Raw genomic sequence first — 20947 nt, forward strand, 5'->3', positions numbered from 1 at the left:
GAATCAGACATGAGGCCCATATCCATTCTGCCAGTGCTATCGAAAGTATTCGAAAGACTTGTCCATCAACAGGTTTTGCCTTTTATTGATTCACATAACTTGCTTAAAGATAACATATCAGGCTTTAGGAAAGGCCACTCGACAACCAGTGTACTTTTAAGGATAAAAGACGACATCATCAAAGCCATGAAAAGGGGAGAGATTACACTTATGGTCCTTGACGACTTTTCAAAAGCATTTGACACCATCAAATATAAAACTGTCCTGAAGAAGCTCGATTATCTTGGGATTTCAAAATCTTTTCTTAACTGGACCATCGAATACTTAACTGACAGGCGGCATTTTGTCCAAATAGACGATAAGACATCTGACCGCAGTAGAGTTAACTTTGGAGTGCCACAAGGATCGATTATGGGACCTCCAATATTCAACCTTTACGTCGCAGATCTTCATGCCCACATTAACATGCAATGTCACCAATACGCAGATGATACAACATTGTATGTGCACTGCAAGCCATCAAACCTCGAAAGTTGTAAACGTGACTTAAACAAAAACTTATGTAATCTTAAGGAGTGGTCTAGAAATGCAAATTTAGTAATAATCCATCAAAAATCAAAATGATGGTCTTGTCTACAAAACAATTGTCATCTGCTCGTGCCTTGGAAGACTTAAATATGAAGATCGCAGTAAATAACGAGAACATTGTACGTGTTCCTAGTGCTAAACTCTTGGGAACGTACATTAATCAACATCTGAAATGGGAAGACAATGTTAAGTACATTTGTACCTCTTGCTACGCCACAATAGCAATGCTTCGGAAGGTCAAAAATCTGCTGCCTTTTCATATTAGGAAGAACCTTGCCCAAGCACTGGTTCTATCGAAATTATACTATAATGACATTCTTTATCACTCGCTACCGGAATATTTAACAGCACGTCTTCATAGAGAACAAAAGGCAGCTGCAAGCTTTGTCAATGGTAAATATGCAACAACGCTTGATATCCTGAACTTGAATTGGTTACCGGTGACTGAACAGCGCGAATGGCATATTCTTAAAAGTACACACCAGAGTCTATAGAGCTCAGACTGGCCAAATTATTTGAGACTAGAGACTTACGAAAGTAATCGAAACTTACGCTCAAGCAAGGGTATACAGCTCCAAAGATCAATGATCTCCAATACGTTTCAAGATGAAGCTGCTAATTTATTTAATAACCTTCCCCTTTCTTTAAGAAACGGCATGTATCCAATTTTATTTTTTAAGGAGACGAAGAAATTGCCACAAGATAAAGCCAGGTCCAGACTGTGATTGATTTTCATTTAGCGTTTGGAACCCATATTTTGTTATTCATTTTAACACCGTTTTTCTTAAGTTTGTCTTAGTTGTAATTAATTTTAGTTAGATATTAACGGATGAAGAGCCACTCTGTGGAAATGCTGTTAATAAAGTCTTTATTATTATTATTATTATTATTATCATCATCATCATCATCATCATCATCATCATCATCATCATCATCATCATCCTCCTCCTCCTCCTCCTCCTCCTCCTCCTCCTCCTCATCATCATCATCATCATCATCATTATTTTTATTATTATTATTATTATTATAACGGAGATGGCAAGCAAAGAACTCTGAAAGTCGTTGATGTGGTCATTGTGCATGGAAATGAAAACAATCGTATAAAGTGGCCACTGGGGGTGATAGTGGATCTGTGTTCGAGGATCGTCATGGAGTCGTGCATGCAGCAAAACTACGCACAGGAAAATCTTTCCCTGAGAGACCTGTGCAACATCTTCACCCGTTGGAGCTATCGTGCGACAACCCGAAACAGACGCAGGAGACCTCAAACCTACACCTTAAGTAACGGCCTTTCCTACCAAGACGAGACTTCGCGGTTTTTGTAGCTTTGCGGTTTTAGCATGCTATGCAGGAAGAAGACATGTAGATACCGAATTTACACCCATGTAAATTTGTTTAGCAGAAATCTCAGATCACCTTGTGTGGTGGTACAGAACTTTTAACGAACACTAAGCTTCAGGGTTACAGTTAGCTTTTGTAATTGTAATAAAGCAACATCAGTTTACTTTTGCATATCCCTTCTTGTAGAAACCACATGGGGGAATGTGTCGGAAACTGTACAAAGGTTTTTACTTCCTTTAGCATGATCGTTGATTGATTATTCTAATGAGAGAGAGCATCTGAGGGTGTGGCTTGATTGTATGAATTGATTAAGCTTTTTAGCCCATGCGAATTATTTATTTCAATACGCCCCAGACAACAACAAGTTTTACTTTTCGTGGGTTTTTTGTGTTGCGAGGAATTGTGAGTTGATTTGGGTGTGCTACTGCAATTTTAAAGAATAAATCTTTAGTTAGCGAAATTGTGAAAAGCGTGGACGTCTTTCTTGTGTTCCCCACATTATTAGAGAGACATACAATGGCGTTTACGGCAAATGTGACATTCGCGTTTATGTGTTCTTGAAAAAATGAGTACACAGATGAGAATAGTGTAAAATCATTCTGGCCTTTCATGCCAACGCAAAATTACTGAATGTTACTCGGAAACTGAGAACAGCGAGCGGCCGGCAAACGAATGATAAACATGGTCACTTGGTCACTTCTGCCATTTGCCGTAAACGTAAGTCTAAATCTCTCTATTATTAAGCCAGCAGCACACGGACTCCTGGCTGCTCGAGGATTTTTTTTTTCTTTCTGGAAAAAGAGGCTTGACGACATGAGGTCTAGGGTGCTTACCATTTACATGGAAAACCCGGAAATTCCAGTTGGAAAATCAAATGGTACGCATCATTCGATTTGGAGTACTTCTGAAATTATGGGCTTCTTGTCAAAGTGATGCATTTTTGTTACTCCTTTTGGGATTTACAGCTGATGTTCATACATTTTGCATGTTATCCATCTTCTGTTAAGACAAGCTAAATCATTTCGTACTTTTGCCGAAAATTTCCATCTGGGACGGGTTGTTTGCGTAAATGGTAAGCACCCCTAGTAACTAGTAGGGGACTAATTCTTGAGTCCTAAATGAAGGGTCCTTCTCAGCGGTGTCACTCCTGGCCAGAGGCCCCTGAAACAGATTTAGAAACAAAGACGAATTATCAATAGCCCATTTTACAAATGTGTGCTTAGTGACCTCGCCTTGGAGTGGAAGCGAGGCTGGAGGTGACCTTGTATTGATACAAACCTCATTGCTTTTCATATGCAAATGCAAACTAGTTAGCATAAGAACAGCATGATCTACATATGAAAAGCAGTGAGGTTTGTATCAAAACAAGGTCACCCCCAGCCTCGCTTACAATCCAAGGCCAGGTCACTCAGCACACAACTGTTAAAAGCCTGGTTTTCACCAGCGACGGAGTTGGAGTCGAAATCAGAAGCGTCAGTAGAGCGTTTTGATCAAGGGAAAATCAAACATCAATTTTTTTTTTTCGATTAATTATGCTTATGCAAGTTTAATTTTTTTTTTCTTCCTATAAAATATATTGTATTTCGTTGTAATAAGTGTGAATAAAATTGAATTGAATTGAATTGAATTTATGATTCTGTAAAGTTGCCTACCATGTAACGCAAACCAGATTGTCAGAGTAGCAAGCAGAAGTGAAAGAACAAACCAATCAAAGTGGCTAAGAACGAGCATATATCATATAGGGACGGAATCATGGAGGCAATTGCAAGAAAATGCAAACCTTCTCCGGATTGTTGCGACTCCGATTCCGTTGAGCTCAGTTATGACTGTTGTTTGGCTTTCACTAAGGACTTTCAGATTTGACTACGAGTATGAGTTTGAGTACGAGTACGACTTTTCAGATCTAGTTTGCGTGGTTTACATAACCGCTTGTCACACCAATCTTGTTTCTTGGGTCTCCTTATCTGCTGGTAAACAACGGGAAGGAGCGAGAGTTCTGGGTATATGACTGATTTGAAATTTGAAAGTCGTACTGGTACTATGATCGGAAGGTCCATATTATGTCGTTAGCGCTCTTACGACTCTGATTACGATTCCGACCCCGACTCTGTCGCTAGTGAATAAACCTATGGCAATCAGTTTTCCCGCTTAATCGGAAGAAAAGTTCGCCTACCCACTAATTGCTAACCTGTGGTAAAACTTTTCCCTTTGTTCAAAAGCTGATCTTGAAATATAGTGGGGCATAAATTTGAAGGTTTGAGGTAGAATTTCAGGGTTAACCGAATCGAGCCTGTTCAACGGTGTTCCGCATATTGAACGGCCAAATTACAACATTGAACATAGCATAATACATAGTACGTCATTCGTTGAACAGCAGTTACATCAAATAAATGTTACAAATAATGTTGAAGCATATCACTTTGTCATTTCATTTTGCTAAAACACTTCCCGCCATTTTTAACTATTTTTCTGACAACCTACCTGACCAATCCATTCCAGTAAACTTCTGGAAGAATATCTTTTTTCATGTAATACATTGTGTAACGCTCCTGATAACAAAAAGAAAAACAAATATTGATACATTAGCATGCAGAATTAACAAGCACAACACAGCTGACAAAGTAACTGATTTCATAGACTTCAAAACTCCAAAATAGTTTCCAAACCAAAGAAATTGTTCAATTAAACAAAACCGCGCTTATACTGGCTCTTGTAACTGACCAACTTTCTCGCCCCAGTTGTTCAACTGAAGAGCGGATAATTTTATCCACTGGATAGGTCGCTATGCGGCAAATAAATGTGTGCAAGAATTTCCCTATAGCCCTATAATTTGTGTATAAAGTAGAGCGTATGTCTAATTTAAGTATAGGATACTTGTAAAAAGCATTGGTTGGAGTACATTTTATCCGCAGGATAGGGACTTATCCACTGGATAAAGTTATCTGTCCTTTCAACAACAGTGGGGCCTTGTATAAAACCTGACGGTCCCTATTTTTCATGGTGAATCTCAAAACCCACACAGGAGAGCTTTAAATTTCATGACTTCCAGTTAATGTGAACATCTCTGTAAAAATCGACGCAAGCCGAGCCCCAGAATAAGGATATTCTTGAGGACGGTGCCGGTCTTTAATAGGCTAATTAACAATTATTCCACGAGCGCGCGTTGGATATTAGATGATAGATAGCCAACGAGGCGCGTAGCGCCGAGTTGGCTATAATCATATCATATCCAACAAGTGCAAGTGGAATAATTGTTTGATTAAAAACAATAAAGAAATATTGCTAGATCTTGCTGATTTCGCTTTCGGAAAACCACCAGAAGACACTTTAATGGCCGCTATTCCTCAGGCATGGTACAATGGCTCATATACCATGGCTGCTAAGCCAATCAAATTCCCGGAATTGCATTATACAATGATGCAGTTTTTAATAATACTCGATAATACCGAGGTATATTCGCACGGCTTATGACTATGCGGGGAAAGCAGATCTTAACATCGGCTATTTGAATCCCAAAAGAAAATTGGGGATAACCGCGCATTTTTCAGATATAATTAAGCAACAATAATTCCAAAAAGGGTTAAATACATTACAAAGGAAGGCCTTTTTTTTTCGAATCGAAGCTCAGTTATCTCTGAATGAAATACGTGGTTAGCCCCAATTTTCTTGTTGGGTTTCAATAGCCCTTGCTAAGATCTTCTTTTCCCGACTAGTCATAAAACGGTCAAAAATAACTGTGAATTAGTAGCATCATAAGGTTGTTCTTGCGTTTGAGTTTCCCTCGAACTCGTCAAGAGGATGTCTTCGGTGCTTCGTTGCGATGTGCCGAACAAGAAGATTTGTGAACATGAATATACGAAACATATGTTTAAAGAAATTGTCCCTTTTGAGCATAGTTCGAAACCATAAATGTTCGAACAATCACCAGGAATTTTCTTCAGGATGTTTACAAACACATCTGCGCTGTAAATATGGCCCTTGAACCACCGAGATAAAAGAAGCGAGATCGGCCATTTTGTTTTGAGTATATGACGTCATATTCCTCTCGGTGCAACTAGATCCAGCTCTCTATGTGGTCCTCGGCCATTTTTTGAATCGAGTAATGGCGGCAAAGCGAAGCTGAACTTCACGTTGGAAATAACTGGTCTTCGAGCTGGAATTTCGATTTAACATTTGGCGTGGTAAGTATTTATCACTTCTTCTTTCCAAAGCTTAAGCGAAAACGGGAAAAAAAGTTTGATCATAGAGCCAAGTCATTAGTGCTTTAAGAAATTAGAGGTTCTCGCACCATTCCGGTATGCACAGTAGGAAAAGGATACAACGTCCTTACTAGCACTTCAATTTTAATTCATTCCAAGATTAATAAACATTATACCCCGTGTGACTATCCATTTCATGGCTATTCATACTGACCTTTCCTTGGTCAAAAGGAAACGTTTCCAAGGGGTTGCCATTGTAGTCAAATTCAGCCAAGATTAGCTTGTTAAAACCAGTGACAAGCGGACATGAGGTGTAGCCATCGTACTGAAGTGCAATAAAAATGACACAACTTCTTATTAAATTAAAGTAATAGCAAAGAATGTCACAATTTACAAAATTACTGACTTAAAATTGACATGAAATGCAAGTACAAATCAAAGTGTTAACAGGCAAGTATTATGAGAGGTACTGTCCAATAAAAAAAACTTCCAGTATTTCTGGTGTGGATTCATTTAGCTGATTGTCTTCTCATCACTGTAATATGCTCTTTCAAATCACTCCAGAATCGCAGCGTTCGTTTAAGTGCTCCAGCCATAATCAACCTCCTTTTTTGGCTCAGGTTTGTCAGACATTTCGCACGAGGCCTTCATTTCCTTCAGGAAATGATTTTTTCATTCTTTCATGATTGAGATAATACTGACAAGTTTTCTAGTTTTATCCCGAATGGTGCGCAAAGCAGTGGAGAAAACATCAAGGCAACATTTCCTGAATGAGTTGAAGGCCACCTGCGCCTACAAATAAATCTAGCAAATGAGATATCTAAAACAAAAAGTCAACTAAAATTCAAATTTTATATAGATCTGTAATGCCCAGAGCCATTCAATTGTTGCAAAGCTCACTAAGCAAAGGTGATTACATTTATCCATACATTTTTCCTGTAGCCTCTGTTGCAACCATAAGTTGGGTCCTCTCCAGTACTGATCTGGTGGAGATTTTCATATAAGCTGTAAAACTGTACACTAATTGCAAAATAAGAGAGGTTTTACCTGGGCTGGCATGGCTCGCCCATCAAGCAGGGCAAACAGGTTTGCCTTGATTACACCAGTCTGTCCAGCTACAGCTGCGGCAGTTTTGCCATTAGGTGAATTGGCACAGTCACCAATGGCAAAAATGTTAGGATACTTTTTGTGTCGCATGGTGATCTTGTCAACATCAACAAAACCATTGCTGTCAGAGATGGGACTTCCCAAGAGACAATCTGGTGGTCCCATGGGAGGCGTCACATGAATCATGTCATACTGCAACAAGATCCGAACCAAGTTATTTTTAATCGAACACACCTGTACTATAGTCAGTGAACAACTTCAAATGTATCTTAACAAACAAATGCATGTTTACTTCATGATTTCTTTGAACATTATGTGCACACATGATTTGCCAGCTAAGATTCACATTTTTGTCACAGTTGAAAAGATTTGAAAGCAGTTCAATTAGTTACCTTAACACTAATACTCAAGACTTCCAAAACTGAAAGACTGCTTTGTTATCAAATGAAATCAAATGCTTTGTGGAATGAAGACAGTAATAATAAAAATTATTTTTACCAACTTACAAGTAAATTTTAACCCTCAGCCAATTTTTCATTGCAGCTACTGTTGGGCCATTCAAAAGAAACCATGCCTACCCAGGAAAATTAAATCAATAATTTTTTCTCTTCTTGATGTCCAATAGATATTCATAGTAGATACACCCTACTGACTGAGAAATCAAGTTCCCCTCGTGGGAAATTAAATGAACTTAACCTTGCATGACTACACCCAAATGCATGTTGCCTACACTGGAACATACATTGTAATCAATGTAAACCCGACAACAACTCAGCAACACATCAACTCAACTTAAATTCACAGATCCATGTAAATAATTATATTGAAAGGGGATGTGGAAAAAACCCTATTGTAAGTGACATAAGGGACATTTTGAGGCAGGCAATATAAAAATCCCTCTCAGTTTTTTCACAATTTGATTCAGTGTTTAAACCTAATTTGTCCATTGAGGGACGCCAAAAAACTTCCCTACAATATCATTCATTACCAAGTGAACATAAAATATTTATCAGTAACCAATAACTTAATTAACACAAAACGTCAAACATGAAAACAATCCAAAGTCACTTAAGTTTGCACTTATTTAATTAAATTCGTCGCCAATTCATGCACTTGGGGAAGGTGCCTATTAGAGAAGGTGGTGCCAGGCAAGCGACAAGCAATGAGCAGAGCACACAGGTATCCATGGCAACACTGATGGCGGCAACCACTAAAGCACAATCACACTGATAGAATCAGTGGAGATACTAACATTGTACCAACCCACATAATTACCATGACCAACAGCAGGGTGGTGGAAGGGTCTGAAGGAGCAAAAAGCGTGTTACAAGCAGATTCCACACTCAAGGCAACTGCACGTCCTCACACAGCTAGAATGCAAAACACTTGCATGACCACCAAACACCACTGACCTGCATTGGCTCAAGTCTAAGTTAGCCTAAATTACATTTAGCTGCATTCAAATTGTTCATTAATTTTTTATTATTTTTATGATCCCTATGTACAGCATAATTATTAACTAAAGTACTGTACAAGCATGCATCCCTAAAAGGTGTTAGAAAACTCAATTATCAACACAACTAACCTCGTAAGTTTCCAACTTTTTCTCAGTCGTCGAGTCACCCAGGATCTCAAAGATGGCCTCCTTTGTTTCAGGTCTGATTTCAATTAAGTTCCTTTTGAAGTTCAGTTCTATATCTCTTTTCTTCACAATTTGCGTCAAGGAATCTGCATATTTCTTCACACCAAATATTTTGTCGAGAGATGTGTTAAACATGACCTTTGCTTTGTCACGAACATTATTCTGAACAAAAGAAAAGGAATATTGTAATGTTGACGTAAATGGCAATGATTATTTTAATCCACTTTGCTTCCTTTTCCTTGTAATAAGATATTATTAAAAACATTTTAAATGTTTAGGCATAGTAGATCAACATCTGATGCTAACCCTTGTTGATTTTAACTACAAAAAAAAAAAAAACTTAGGTGTAAGTGCAGTCGATTGAACGACCAATCCCACTCACTGGTTACGCGGTGTTACAGTATACCTATCACATCTTCAGCGAAACTTTTATGTGTATCTAGACTTGGAAACAAGATGTTTATATCTAAATTTACTTGGCTCAAACACATTCTTGCATGCAAAATTCAAGACTTTTTCCATACTTTTTTCAGATCACTATAATTTTCTTTTTCCAGGCTCAAGGTGATACATCAAAAAGTCAATAACAAGGGTTATAGTAATGTCAGAGGGTATAGGGTACAGAGAGTTCTAAGATTCTGCTACTGCACTTTTTGGCTAAGACAGAATTCAAATGAAATTTGACCGGCTGACAGAGATTTGACTTGGCAATTAAGCACTTGTTGCAAGCTTGAAAAAACTCTGACCTCCCTTTTTTCCATTTTCCGGACTTCACCTTTATTTTCCATACTTTGTCCAGACCTGGAAAACTATAGTCTGCAGATTTCCACACTATTTTAAGCACTCCAGACTCTGTATGAATCCTGAATTTAGAATGCTATGAGTAACTTGGTCAGCTGGTGTACTGGCAGCAGTCACACTCATGGTGTGGCTGGTTCAAGGTCCAGATATCTGCACTGTGACCAATATGTTTGCTTGTCTCCTTGTGCTTCAAGCAGCATCAACTTACAAAATAATTAATTTTCTATGTTATCACATCTGATAAAATTTGAATGAATTCATAATTAATCTAACCTCTCTGAAATAAGCCTCAGCCAAGTACATGATTTTTTGTGGGGCACCCAAACACTTTATAGGTGTATTAGGCAAAGTAAAAATTGCATTTCCTCCTTGAAAGTTCTGAATGGCCTTCCATGTGTCGTTCACTGTCGTGTGAGAGTAATTACAGCCCACACCAGGTGTCCCAAAGGCTCTCTCAAGACCAACAACCTATAAAATAATATGAACATGAATAAGCATGTACAACCGGTTCTCTGTTTAAAGGATATTTTTAATTATATATAGGATGCTAACTGGTATGCTACAAATTTAATAATAAAGTGTTACATGTAAGAGGCTGAACACTAGCATGGTATAAAATTTGCAATAAATTTTGAACAAATTAACAAATATTTTTCTTTTAAATAACAGCTGCAGAAATTTTTTTTTCAACCAGCAGCTACAGTATAACACCAATGATCTATCAGGATCGAGCTTATTGATCAGTGATTAATTAATGTCAGAAGATAAAGTCTTACATGAGTCACAGGTAACCCAAACAGCTAGAGCATAGCATCAGTCACCGTTGTGAGAAGTAGAATCGACTTCTACTTCTTGCAACGATTGCGGCAACAAAAAAATTGCGAGACATGCTCATTTCAGGGCATATATTACACAAAGCCATGATTCGTGCAACTTGTGTCCAACGGTGCAACAAAATTGTGAGACAAGCTGCAAGAAAAATTGCCTAGACAGTGTAACAGTGCCTTTAGTGTCTGGCCATGGGGTGTTATGTCATGCTGTAATTTTTCACTTCATTTTGAAAGCTGAGCATCAAGAGATCAAGAGAGTCAGTACCTCAGTATTAGAGACCAGGTGCTCATACAAACAAAAGTGGGTAATAATGAAAATTTTGAAAAATACTTATACTAACATAAAACGTATGTACCAGCAGTAGTAGGAACAGTTTCGCCATAACAGCTAGACAAGTATAACAATAAGAGTATGGACTAAAGCTGGTTTTCTGAAATAGTAATGATTTGATACAGTTCAGAGAATTTATACCTGGCTCACCACTAAAAAGCTATCATGTTTTAACATCAGTTCAAAATAATTCTACCTTGTCAAATCTTAGTTGAAGGCCAACAGCAACGATAAGAAACTCGTAGCTGATCTGAAATGGAAAAAAAAGTAAGGCTCGATTTCTGCCACTCACACTCAGTCCAGCTTTCTTTCGGGTTCATTTCCCAAGCAGAAGCAGGTAATCAAGCCTAAAACAAATTAGCTGCACAGCTATGTTTAAGACACAGACAAGCTCAGACCATTTAATGCCACTAGACCACTCCACCCACATTGTGCAATAATATAAGATGCCAAGTGCTGTTTATTATGCAGTCTCATAATAAACAGCACTTGGCATCTTACATTATTGATACTATTACTGACTTATAAGAGAGATAGTGAATCAATAAGAATACAAAAAATACAATAAAAAAATTACAAAAATATTCCTTCTATAGATTATGGCATGACATTGTATAATTTACTAGCAAATAGAAAGCAAAAACATTCAGTAACCTCATCTCCATCAGCTGTAACGACAATGTTTTTGTCAGGCTTGAATTCCGCAGCTTTAGTTTTAAGCCAAGTGCAGCCATTTGGGATAAGGCTGCCAGTTGGTCGCATGGATTCCTCCAGACGTTCAATGCCGCCTCCAACTAAAGTCCAAAGGGGCTGATAATAATGACTCTGATAACAAGAGACATACATGTATATTGATAAGGTCTTAAGTAAACACCAAAAGTGCACTTTTGACAGGTAGCTCCCACCAGTATTAGTTCCTGAGGTAACAAATTAATTATTCAGTGGTAGATCCAGACCTTCAGGTTTGAAGTGGGAGGCCCACTCTTGAACACTTGACTTGCTTAATTCTTGTTCTGACGACAGTGAAATAGCTCAGTCTAAAAAATGGAGGGGGTGGGGGGAGGGGGGGGAGGCTCCCCAGACCCTTTGTCTAGATCCACCACTGTTATTTATATCGGATGCCACTTTCGTGTATTAGCAACAATGTATGTGCCTTTGTTGATCCACAGGCACTTACAGATGTAGAACCGCATAGGTGCTTTAAAGGTTACACTATACCTATTTTTATTGTATTGCGCACTTTAAGACCCCTAAGCGCTCAGTTTTAGAGATAGACATCATTTTAACACTCATAAAGTGGAGAAGGGTGGAAAATCGAAATTTGGATGAAAGAAAGACTGTACCACTAATAAGAGCTTAATTAAGTCATGCAACTTGTGCCTGGGAAAAAGCCGTAAGTTACTTCTGATAAATTGCTAGATTCTCCTTCATAATTGCCTTATATTTGCTTGTGAGACAAAAGGAGAATTTGACCTTGCATCAAAAGTCACTTAGGGCCTTATTCTGTGCAGCCCTTCAATTAAGGTTACTTCCATGTTTCGCGAGTGCCTTCAGGGAAATCTAGCGTACGCGCACTGCTTTCAATAAAACCACGGAAAACTATATATCACTGTAAAGCTGATAAATTGAAGTTTGCGAAAATATCAATGGTTTTTTTATTTTGTTTGATACATAAGCGCTCAGAGGCCTGCAAACTCAATACTAGCGACGTGTACTTAACTGAATGACCCACTCTCACGTAAAGGCGCAAAACCAAACAGACTGCCCAATATCAATCAGGAGATAATAGGCTAACAAAGTGTGTCAGGCTTTTTCTTTATTCCTATTGGTTTGTGAGAAAACCCATCCTAATGATGGACAATGGAATATTTTTGTAGTCCCGTCAGATGTTAACACGTCACGGGAAAAATATTTTGAATTTCGTAAAAGCCTGACACACTTTGATGCATTAATATCTGATGACCATTTTGGCCAAATTTCATTGAAATCTGGCAAATCTACATACCCTATTAATTCATTTGAAGATGGGGAATTCGCGCAAAAACAAAAGCCGTGTTTTCGGCCTCCAAACATTTTCCGAGTTTTCGCACCTCGTTAAAATACTTGTCAACGTGCTAACGCCGCCGACCAATCAAACACAAAGAAGCATTCCCTGGAGAGTTCTGTAAGCATTTAGTGTTAGTGTAATATTATGTTATCAAGCGATTTCGTTATGGGAAAAGTTAAGTCTGCGAGAAAGCCACCGGCTAAACCAAAACAAAGAAGAAAACGGCAGATAGACGCAGAACATGAAACTGGCAGCCCCAGCGGAGTTGACACGAGACACGCACTTCTCACCGCAATCATGTACGCGAGGCTGCGTGCTGAGGTTCGCTGCTTATTTTTAGCCGGTCAACAACGGCGAAAGTGGCTCAGTGGATTGTCGCCGGCATCTTCGATTTCGGACCCCGAACTGATGTTCGACTCTCCACTATCCGATTTCTCGTCCTTGAATTTCTCTAATGCCGAGGCAGTTATAGAAAATCTGGCTGGTTGTACCAAGAACCCTTGTCGCTCTCCGACAGCTGAAGTTTTTTGGTTTCGTCAAATGATTTTTCGACCTTCTTTGGGCCGGGTCTTTTCCTAACTGTCACCCAAGGTGACTTTGCTAGTTTCGCTTTCTTCATAACAACCTTTTACGCAATGCTTGAATCCAAAAAGGAACGCTGTAAATTCACAGGAAAATTTTACATACAACGCCGTGACATGCGAAGAACACAATGTAGACAAAAATATGCAAATTTGCCGGTAATTCAAGATCGCGGGTAAATTTTGCCGCGTAATATCTCAACACAGTCCCGCATAAATTGGATTATGACACCTTCGCTCGCTCACCGCTTTTCCTACAAAACTTTGTTTTTCAGATAGCTCGCGTTCTTTTTAAGATTTCTAACGGCTGTTTTGACGAAACTTTGCATCCCTTTCTTGTTTTAACAATTATTCAAAAAAAATTATTTGAGAAAAATTCGAGCTTTCTTCCCCATAAGTAACCTTAACCGCAAAACCATTTTACTGAGTGCACAAAACATACAGTGGCTGCAAGATGTTTAGCAGGCATTGGCCACTAATTCCAGCTGTGCCCATCTTCCCCCCTCCCCCCCCCCTAGGCAATAGAGGGGCATTTTCCCACTCTGTCCATCCCAGGGGTCAGGCATTAGCCTTCCACCCAATTACCCCAGGGCATTTGACCATCTCACTTTATTCACCTTACAACATTGTCGCTTCTTTTACTAACCAATAACCAATTCATCGGCAAACACAGTAAGTTTCTTTGTTGAATATGTCTAGATAGGACATAAATGGGATATCAGAGTTACAAAATGACCTATTTTTACAATACTACAAGAAATTAGGCCTAACTAGGACTACATTTGGCCTGAGTTAGCTTAGATTTTCTTGAAAATTAGACGAGAAACGAAGAAAATAAAACATGCTTTAACCACCACCCCAGGGCATTTGAACAAAGTTTGTCCCGGCCATGGCATGGGGCATTTGCCAGTTAGTTTTCAAAATGTCCTTATTTCTGTGGTGGGCCATTGGATGGGGTGGGGGGGGGGGGGGGGAGATGGGCACTGTTGGAACTGACTGATACAAAATACCATAAAATAATATTAATAAATTTAAGCTAATGCAATTTGAATTTTCGTGATTGATTACTGTACACTATTTTTGTCGTTTGGGCTTACAAATTCAAACTAAGGGTATTATTATTGCATATTAGGTTATCGATTATATTTAAAAATCATATTAAACAATTGATACTGATTAAAAAGTTGTGGCCAGCGGAATTAAGTTTTATTAATTAATTATCATCAGAGAGTGCTGATTATATTGAATAGCAATCAATAATTGATTTTTATTGATTAATACCGCAAGCATGTCAAATCACACGCGCGCAAAAAGAGAAAAAAAGGTCAAGCACGTAGGCAAGCCTCACACAAATTATATGTTTATGTCGCAGTTTCTATACAGCTAGTACACGTAGACTATCTTGAAAAATCAAGGGAAACAAAATCTTTTAGAGGAAGAAGAAGATTGAGATAGACAATATCAAATATATCACTGTGGAATAGACTTCCTCATGATCAACACGAATACGGGATAGATAGATCTTTAATTTCGCGATAAACAGAATCGAAACCCAGAGGTACAACACAGTTCAATCGAACATTTTAGCTAGTATAGGCGTATTATACTGACGCCTCTTCTTTGTCTCCTTACTTTCAGCCAGAATTGAAGAGAGCAATAGCAAAATTACAATGGAGCAAACTCCAAGCTTACCTCTGATGGTTCAATGATGGCAGTGGCATGTGGAAATTTTCGACAGAGTGTGGACGAAATTGACAGACCCCCAGACCCAGCGCCAACTACGAGGAATTGAAAATTTTGTTTGGCTTGCCCTGGAAGCGAGGTGCTGAAAGCCCTAGCACCGAATTTGTAGAGTCCACTGGAATATCTCACTGCCAACATCTTCTTCTTTTTGCTAAAAGCACGAATCAGTTTACGCAAGAGGTTTTTATGCTTGATCAATACAGATCAATAACAATGTACGGCCTGGGTTTTGTTTCCTCTTTTGACCGCGCGGAAATTGGGACGAGAGCGTAAAAACGGAGGAGGGGGGAGGCGAGGGGAGAGAGAGGAAACGATCGCCTGAAAAGTGGTAAAAACTACTATACTCTAACAGGGCCGACCCAATCACAAAACAGATGGTGGTCCCTGCATGCCTGCACCCCACCCCTTCGTCAACCTCAAAAGATGGCGTCTTTTTCTTTGCATAGCCACCCCCTACCCAGCAGTAAAAGGACAGGTGACAATGCTGAATCTTGCTAGCTGAATGCTTTTGTACTGTGTGTCAACTCACATTTTAAAGCCAATGAAATTTTGTAGGTAATTATTTCATGAGATGGGTGGTGTCTTTGATGACCACCCCCTCCCCCCTCCGGCTCTCTACCCCAGACAAGGTGGGTCCTCCAAAACCAACGATTTTGGTCATATTTTTGAAAAAACGCTCGATTGACATTTGACGCTTCAGTCGAATTCATCGCTTGTCCTGATGTTAACATATTCTGCATACATGTACCCTTACAAAGGATTTATATTTGTCTTGTCTTTCACATTTCGAAAAAAAAAGCGTAATGTGTGTGTCCTGTAGCGTCCTCCACCATCTTTGTTCAAATATGCGCAGTACGATGTGCGCAATGCAAAAGCAACTTCGCGCCATTTTGGCCAATTATTTCAAAAACCATGTAAACAACAGGAAACTAAGGGATTTTGAGTGACAGGCATTGCTGAACGGGTCGGGTGCAGGCATTCACGAAAGTTTTACGGAATAGTAGTCAATGCTTTTGTTAGGGTTGTCGAAAGCAAGCTGAAATAAAACTGAGATTTTAATTTTCTTCTTAGACAACTTATCCCCTTTAAATTTTTAGAACATGTATGTGCTCGTGCTAATGCTTGTGTCGGCGTTAGTTTTCACTTGTCGGATACCTTGATGCTTGCACTTGTGTAACTTAGAAGACTTAGACTTAAAAGTAGAGAGAACAACTAATGGGAAAATACCTACCGTCGGATCAGATGAATAATTTTACGCAGCATTGGCAAATTTATTTTTCCCCCAATGTTTTTTTTTTCCTTCCTGGGTTAAGCTATTTCACATAAAGAAGGGCGTTTTTATAGTGAAATGCCTTTACCAGGTCTCTCTTCAAACATCGTTTCCTCTCAATTAAACAACTAAGACAAATATACTATAATCTAATCTAACTTGGGGAAGTGTATACAAAACACATATAAGAAAAATTCAAGTGAAACAAAATCATATTGTAAGATTAATATTTTTTGTCAAATCATTTGGTAGTGAAACAGAGAAAGCCAAACCTTTGCTAAATCTACTAGACCTTCTAACAGTTAATAATATTTATCGCCTACAAGTTTTGAAATTCTTGCATTTATGGCATAAAGGCCTCCTGCCTGAAGTGTTCGACAACATGTTTCAATATGCTAGTAATATACATGGCTACAACACAAGATATGCAGCTAAGCATAATCTTTATAAGCCAAACGTACGAACTAATGTAGGTAAACAAATTAATCTCCTTCATGGCAACCGATATTTGGAAAGACCTTCCATCTTCTTTAAAAAAAAACTCATACAAAGTGTGTCTACTTTCCCGAAACAAATTATACGTTGTTTACTGTCAGAACAACAAATGAACTAATTTTCTTTTATGTTGACCACGTAACATACGTTAACATGTTACATTTAAATAATGTCTTTCTTCCTTTTGCTTTTTCATTTTTTTTTTTTCTTATTTTACCTGCTATCTCGAACCTAAATTAGCCAGGGAGCTAACAAGATAACCAAATGGTTCATTTAGCCTCCTTGCTTGCACATCATTTTAACTAATGAATTAATTAAAATCTATATTACCTCTAAACGATTGTAAGGATCAACTATGTAAATTGAAAAAAGCACAAATAAAGATTAAAGATCGAGGGCACTTAATTTTAAAAGGAGGGGTATATGTCAAAACGGCATCGTTTGAAAAAAAAGCATGCAAATACTTCACGAAGTTTCTCTGGTAGCAGTGTCCAATCCAGGTCATTTTCGTAACGCTTCTCCAAATCCACGTAAAGTCGTTGCAAGCGACTGGACATGACTAGAAAGCGTCAATGTATACACCCCGGGACCAATTAGAAAGTGAGACTAATTGCTGTGTTTTAAATGCAGCCTTTGTGAGCCTTGACCGAAAATGATTGGAAATACGACAAATAACAATATCATCATTAAGTTTGATTGATCAATGTATTAAGACAAACATTGCGTAAAGTAGCGGAACGCAATGTAACATTTTGTGTGCATTGCGTGAACTACGTGAATACCGCGAGACGGTCAGCCGGACACCTTTCCAGAACGAGTATAGCCTGCGTAGCAGTCGTTTCCGTTTCGTTTGAGCCAAGCGGGGCAAGCACGAAAGACGCGCAAGGGCATTGGACGTAAAGGGGCAAAAAAGTAGGAGCGGCGTAGGTCGCCCAATGTCCTCGCACGTCTTTCGTGCTGGCCCCGCGCTTAGCTTAAAGGAAACAGAAACGACTGCTACGAAGGCTAGAACGAGGATTAATGTGTAGCGCGCTTATTTCGGCTCGTGGATTAAAGAACGAGATATATTTATGTATAGTGCGCTTGTTTCGGCTAGTGGATTAAAGAACGACGGATACATTCATGTGTAGTACGCTTGTTTCAGGTCATGGATTAAAGAACGAGGTATACATGTATCCATGTGTAGCGCGCTTGTTTCGGCTCACAAGCCCGTAGCAGGGGGAGGCTAGGGGCAGGGGGGGCTTGAGTCCCCCAGAATTTTTGGAAGTTAAAAAACAATGTGCTAAAAAATATATAGTTAAAACAAAAAAATGTGCACTGCCGTCAATCAGTCTTGAACTCTGATGCTGAAAGTGCCTTTTCACAACCTTCAATAATTTATCTACTACAGTACCTGTTAGTTTCCTTCGCTAACAGTTTGTTTTTGTATACAACAACAACAAAGGCACTCCTACGGTACCTTGTGAATCGGAAATAAGAACCAAAATGGATCGAAATCAACCAATTTCAAGAAATAAACTGACATCCGCTCATTGATAGCAATATATATAAATGCCCTTAGTTTATTACAATTTAGTGTTCACGAGTTGTCAAAAGCCACACAAGTATGTCCTCTCAAGAGCCAGAGAAAAAAAATTATCCTGCAGTCGGATTCTTACTGCCCGATTCCAAATTTAAAATGTGAAAGAAAATCTGTCGTCGTTTCGGTTTATGTCCTCCTTCAAACGTGAAATTAGGAAATTTCACGTGGTAGTATGTATGTATGTATGTATGTATGTATGTATGTATGTATGTATGTATGTATGTATGTATGTATGTATGTATGTATGTATGTATGTATGTATGTATGTATGTATGTATGTATGTATGTATGTATGTATGTATGTATGTATGTATGTATGTATGTATGTATCGAAATCAACCAATCGAACCAATCGCTGTTGAAATAAACTACTTGTTTTCTAAGGCATCCGCTCATTTAAAGCAATACAAATGTCCTTAGGGCTCCTTAGTGTATAACAGTTTAGTGTTCGCGCGTCGTCGAAAGACACACAAATATGTCCTCTCAAGAGCCAGAGAAAAAAATTTTCCCACAGTCGGATTCTTACTGCCTGGTTAAAGCCAAATTTTAAAAGAAAAAAGAAAAATTTGTCGTCGTTTGTTTACGTCCTCCTTCAAACGTGAAATTAGGAAACCTCACATGGTAGTCCACGTAAAAAAAAACGGCAAAAAAGATGTACCACAAAGTGTGATGCAGGTGCAAAGTTATTGTTTTACTTACTAAATCTACTTTTTTTTCTGTTTTTTTTTTTATGTTCTCGTTGCATCTAAACTCCCAAATCAGTCTGGCTTTTTGGGGGTGACGGGGGGGTAGTTTTGTTAAACTAGTTTGCTGAGCCCCCTCAATTGTTTTAGCCTTGCTACGGGCCTGTGTTGGACTTCATACCGTCCCATAAGAGGCAAGCTTTAATACAATTTATTTCAGTCAAAAAACCTTTCACCACTCAAGGAAAAGGAGGATTTTACAGATTTTTTGGCGATATACATGAATCAGATTATGTTACTCACTCACGGGACAAATAGTGTTAATCATATGTTGAGGGATTTTGTGGAAAAGTTAATCATTCAGTTTGTACATCACAGAAATTTTTTCAGTTGGATTTCGCTTTGATGCCGTGGTGTTCATTGCCAGACAAGCAGACAACCTATTAACGTAAATATCTTCTGCCGATCACGGAATAACTTTTATTACGATTGCAAGCATCTTTCAGTCTCAAAAGGCAAAGGGCAGCCGCGAAAAACACAGAACCTGAACGGTTTTTGAAAACAAGTTTGACGATGACAATCATCTCTGGTCTTCATTATTACGTTCGGTCCTCTGGTCCTATTTATACTGACACAAAATGCAGCATATCTGTTGGTCGTTCCTTTGAATTATTGTTAGGAAGCAGTGCCATTCCTGGCCGAGATTGCATAACAGTTTTGATTGCATTGTTTGGGCATCTGAATTAATTTCATTTAGAGAGCAGATCAATTCGCTTTGATGCCGTGTTCATTGCCAGACAAGCAGACAACTTATTAACGTAAATATCTTCTGCCGACCACGTAATAACTTTGATTACGATTGCAAGCATCTTTCAGTCTCAAAAGGCAAAAGGCAGCCGCGAAAAACACAGAACAAAGGGTTTTTGTAAACAAGTTTGACGATGACAATCATTTCTGATCTTCGCATTATTACGTTCGGTCCTAAATACTGACACAAAATGCAGCATATCTGTCGGTCGTTCCTTTGAATTATTGTTAGGAAACAGCGCATTGTTTGGGTATCTGGATTAATTTCATTTAGAGAGCAGATCTATTTCGAACAAGTGTTAAGTCGCTAAAGGCAATCAGGAGAAATGAATGGTCGTTATCGTTGTTGTATTTCACTAACAAAGTCGGTTATTTGCTTCGATTTCTCTCGGGAACACCATCATCGTGCAGGATTGGTAGTCCTCTTAATTATATTGTTTGTGTTGAACTTGGCCTCTAGATTAAATCAGATCGTTCCGAGCCGTGTTATAGCACTACGCTAGTAACAGTGACTCAAGCTTTAAAGAAACGTGCAAATAAAGAAACGCCCTTCTTCCCGGCTCACGCTCATTTGATAGTTACATCATCTCTGACAAGTCTTCGTTAACAAATTTGATCTGAAAACACAACAAACAGATAAGGAATAATTTTTTACAGTTCTTCATTAGCCGTGACATCGGACACATAATCAACAATAGGCTAAACTTTCCAATTTATTCGAAAACTTTTCACAGCGTCGGTAACGAAAGGAATTGAGAACGAGTGGAATTGAAATCGAGTGAACGTAGGTGGGTTTCCCGGAAACGATGAGTGATCCATTTAATTTAAATTTAAAAATATTTCCTAGCATAGCTACTGTTGGCTTTTCTAATTATTTTCCCTTTAGTAACGAGCATGATA

General features: G+C 38.6%; 1 protein-coding gene across 1 annotated transcript; it reads right to left on the reverse strand.

Moving 5' to 3' along the window:
• Window positions 1-1955: 1955 nt before the first annotated feature.
• On the reverse strand, window positions 1956-15404 carry LOC146467953 (sulfide:quinone oxidoreductase, mitochondrial-like). The gene is made up of 9 exons (XM_085125241.1): window positions 15160-15404; window positions 11494-11664; window positions 11036-11089; window positions 9952-10146; window positions 8821-9039; window positions 7176-7427; window positions 6343-6453; window positions 4411-4478; window positions 1956-3090 (listed from the first exon to the last, which is right to left on the reverse strand). Exons 1-9 carry the CDS (start codon window positions 15346-15348, stop codon window positions 3030-3032), a joined length of 1320 nt encoding a protein of 439 aa, XP_084981367.1. The 5' UTR covers window positions 15349-15404; the 3' UTR covers window positions 1956-3029.
• Window positions 15405-20947: the final 5543 nt, after the last annotated feature.

The sequence above is a fragment of the Pavona decussata genome, unplaced genomic scaffold (genome assembly GCF_977016875.1).
Source record: "Pavona decussata unplaced genomic scaffold, jaPavDecu1.1 SCAFFOLD_134, whole genome shotgun sequence".
Classification (NCBI taxonomy): domain Eukaryota; kingdom Metazoa; phylum Cnidaria; class Anthozoa; order Scleractinia; family Agariciidae; genus Pavona; species Pavona decussata.

Bases quoted from the DNA above. Each gene is read 5' to 3' on its own strand.
- LOC146467953 (XM_085125241.1), bottom strand. From the start codon at position 15,348: ATGTTGGCAGTGAGATATTCCAGTGGACTCTACAAATTCGGTGCTAGG. The intron at 11,090-11,493 runs GTTACTGAATGT...TTTCCATTTCAG, and splicing joins TTACAGCTGATGGAGATGAG to ATCAGCTACGAGTTTCTTAT. The intron at 6,454-7,175 runs GTAAAACCTCTC...ATTGCACTTCAG, and splicing joins GGCGAGCCATGCCAGCCCAG to TACGATGGCTACACCTCATG.